This window comes from Ostrinia nubilalis (genome assembly GCF_963855985.1).
Source record: "Ostrinia nubilalis chromosome W unlocalized genomic scaffold, ilOstNubi1.1 SUPER_W_unloc_3, whole genome shotgun sequence".
Classification (NCBI taxonomy): Eukaryota; Metazoa; Arthropoda; class Insecta; order Lepidoptera; family Crambidae; genus Ostrinia; species Ostrinia nubilalis.
The window spans coordinates 167,232-170,558 of record NW_026973570.1 but is presented as its reverse complement, the minus strand read 5'-3'; the positions used below and the strand labels follow the sequence as shown (position 1 = coordinate 170,558).

General features: G+C 33.2%; 1 protein-coding gene across 1 annotated transcript; it reads right to left on the bottom strand.

Annotated features, from left to right (window-relative positions):
* Window positions 1–382: 382 nt before the first annotated feature.
* LOC135087399 (uncharacterized) lies at window positions 383–2,986 on the bottom strand. The gene is made up of 2 exons (XM_063982164.1): window positions 2,757–2,986; window positions 383–2,670 (listed from the first exon to the last, which is right to left on the bottom strand). The coding sequence occupies exon 2, from the start codon at window positions 2,589–2,591 to the stop codon at window positions 1,491–1,493; it is 1,101 nt and encodes a 366-aa protein (XP_063838234.1). The 5' UTR covers window positions 2,592–2,670; window positions 2,757–2,986; the 3' UTR covers window positions 383–1,490.
* Between the last annotated feature and the right edge of the window lie 341 nt (window positions 2,987–3,327).

The following is a 3,327-nucleotide window of genomic DNA, read 5'->3' as shown; positions in this document are numbered from 1 at the left end:
AAATTTTGATCAAATATTTCTAATATAGGCTGTGAGCATAATAACTTTTTCACACTTTCAAATGATTGTTGACACTCTGCAGACCAAATAAATTTTTGATTTTTTCTTAGTAATTTATGTAGAGGTTCTAAAAGTATAGTACTATTTGGAATATATTCGTGGTAGAAGTTTACTTTTCCTAAAAATTGTCTGATATTTTTTTGTGATTTTGGTATTGGAAAATCTCTAATTGATATTAAATTATCTCTTATTGGGCGCACTGTATTGTTATGTATTATATGACCGAGGTATTTCACTGAATTTGAAGCAAATGTACATTTTGTAAATTTAAGTCTAAATCCCTCTGTTTTTATAGCATCTAATAATTGTGTAATAATGTTCAATATGTTCTGAAAATGTTTTTGAAAATATTAAAATATCGTCTATGTAATTAACTGCAAAATCCGTGAGTTTATATCTCCTTAATATGTTACTAAGTATCCTTTGAAATATGGCTGGTGACGTCTTCAGACCGAAAGGTAAACACGTCCATTGAAAATGACCTTCTTGTGTCACAAACGCAGTTTTCTTTCTATCTTCAATTCTTAGCGGGATTGACCAAAATGCTGAGTTGATATCAAGTGTCGTAAAATATCTTGAGTTTCTTGTCTTAACTACTAGATCATCAATGACTGGAAATGGTTGAGCTTGTGGAACGACTATCTTATTCAGGTCTCTAAAGTCAATACATAATCTTGATTTTCTATTGTCTTCTTTTTTGAAAGCTAACGTTACTGGTGCTGCAAAAGGACTATAAGATTCTTCTATTAGCTTTTTGTCAAGAAGTTTTGCAACTTGTTCTTCTATTTCTTTTTTGTCCTCTACTGAACATCTATATGGCCTTTTGCTGCAGTATTTGTCCATTAGTAAATCAATGCGTGCTTCATATTTTTCTACTGTACCAATATCATATTTATCTTTTGCAAAGATTGATTTATATTTATCTATCAGTTTATGTATTTCTGCTTCTTGTTGTGTATTCAAATTTCCCATACTTATTTTGAAATCTTCTTCTTTTATATGTTCATTGAAATTCACCGAACCTGGGTTTTGGTATTCTTTATTTTCCTCTTTATCATTTCTAAATTCTTTTTCTTCTTTTATTTTCTCTTTCTTCTGTGTAATTTTCATATTCTCATCTTGAATCAATCGAAATTGCTGTATGAGATTTAATCCAATTAGGAAATCATATTTGAAATCTTCTCCGTCTATAATATAGACATCTGCATTATCTTCTATATCAAATATTTTTATTTTAATAGTTGTTAAGCCAATTGTCTTTTTAACACCATTAATCGTGATTAAACTATCTCTTTTTGAATCATCTTCTTCTTCTCCACTCCATCTTACTAATTTTGAGTTAATTATAGAAATATTTGAACCAGAATCATATATTCCGGATATTTCTAGTTGTGAATTTAATAATAGTTTAATTTTAATTAATGGTGTTACTACTCGTTTTTTTTTTCTTCATTACTTAGTTCCACATCTAATACTGTATTGTTTATGGTTCTACCACTATTTCTCTTTTGATTATATTCTTCTGTTTGTTTGAACCAGCATTTTTCTTCCGGATGAAATCGAGAACCTTTATTTAATTTTTCACATATCTTGCATGGTTTTTTTTCATTCTCCATCTTTCCTTTATATTCATAATTATTCTTTTCGTATGTATTCTTCCTGTAGTTGTTGTTGTATTTCTTTTTAATCAATGATTCATGTTTCCCTATTTCATTATAAAGGTTTTCCGTTGTTTTAATAGTTTCTTTATCAATTTTGTCCATTACATAATCTGGTAATCCTATGACAATAAGAGTTATCAGGGTTTTCGTGTCAATGTTCTTATTGGCCTCTAATAATAGCCTTTCCTTTTTTGTAGCATATTCTAATAAAGATCCACTCTGATATTTAAAAATAAATGCGTATTTAATTTGAGACCAACCCTTATTACCATAAGTTTCACAAAAGGCATTCTTCCATTTTGCCCAGTCAGAATTCATACTCATCTTTATTAGCATACTGGCATACCAATCCAAACATTGTTTTTCTAGGAGGTGTTTAAGAATCCCAATTTTCTCTTCATCGTGTCGAATTTGGAATCTTTCACATTCACTCTCGAAATCATTTATCCATTGGTCAGCGCTGGATGATTTGTTTGAAAATTTTTCGATTACAAACCGTTCTGCGGTTTTTCCTAGGTTTTTATTTTCTGACATACTAGAATTTTTATATGAAGCATTTGCCTCTCCTGTGGTCTCATCCAAATATTGGTTCCCAAATTGCACATTTTCACCCTCATCTAGATATGTTTTTCTCAGTTCCGTATTAAGAGGGATCCATAAGGATCGTGTCTGATGTCTCTTTTTAAGCGTATTCTTAATTTTCGTAAATAATTCCGTAGTTAATATGACATTGTGCTTACTTGCTGGTTTTAACTCGTCTGGAATCTCGTAAACACGGCCGTCTGGTGTCTCGATAGAGGTTATGCAGATCACATTGGTTTTTCCATCTGCCGACCCTTGAACTTCAAATTTAAATCGTAGTTTCTCCATATTTATCTTATTTCTAACTATAAATGTCGTTTTATAAGACGTTTATAGGGAATTGTACAATTTAAAAGATTGTGTTGCTCTGAAAACAAAGATTTTATTTATTTTGTTAATTAGCACTAATATACAATGTAATTTCACTGTTCAACTTAAAACTATTAACCTCACCTGAAAACAAAGAAACGACATTCAAAGTTTATTATTTAAATTGTCAATTCCTTTTTAAAATCTTTACAATAAATTATTTCTTGCAAATCACGTTTATTTCCGATCTGACACATCAGTGTCATTTACGAAGCAAGTTTAATTTTATAATACTGACATTTTAGAAGATCGTGAATAATAAACAATAGTCGCGTTTACGAAGATAGTCAGTAATTAAGAAACTAGTTTCTTTACATATATAATATGAAGTCATATCCAGCTTATAGCCTGGGGGGAGGGGCAAGCCTTACTCAGCTTCTGGCCTTGGTAAGAGGGGGGGAGAGGCAAGTCATACCCAGTTTGGCCTGGCCTAGTGGGGGGGGGGGGTAAGTCGTACCCAGCTTCTGGCCTAGGGGAAGTCATACCCAGCTTATGCTTATGGCCTGGGGGGAGGGTCAAGCCTTACCCAGCTTCTGGCCTGGGGGGAGGGGGAGGGGGTCAAGTCATACCCAGTTTCTGGCCTGGGGGGGAGGGGGGGAGGGGGGGGAGGGGGGGAGGGGGGGAGGGGGGGGAGGGGGGGGGGTAAGTCATACCC

What these genes read in the sequence shown, in the direction of transcription:
- LOC135087399 (XM_063982164.1), bottom strand. Translation starts at nt 2,591, where the DNA reads ATGGAGAAACTACGATTTAAATTTGAAGTTCAAGGGTCGGCAGATGGA.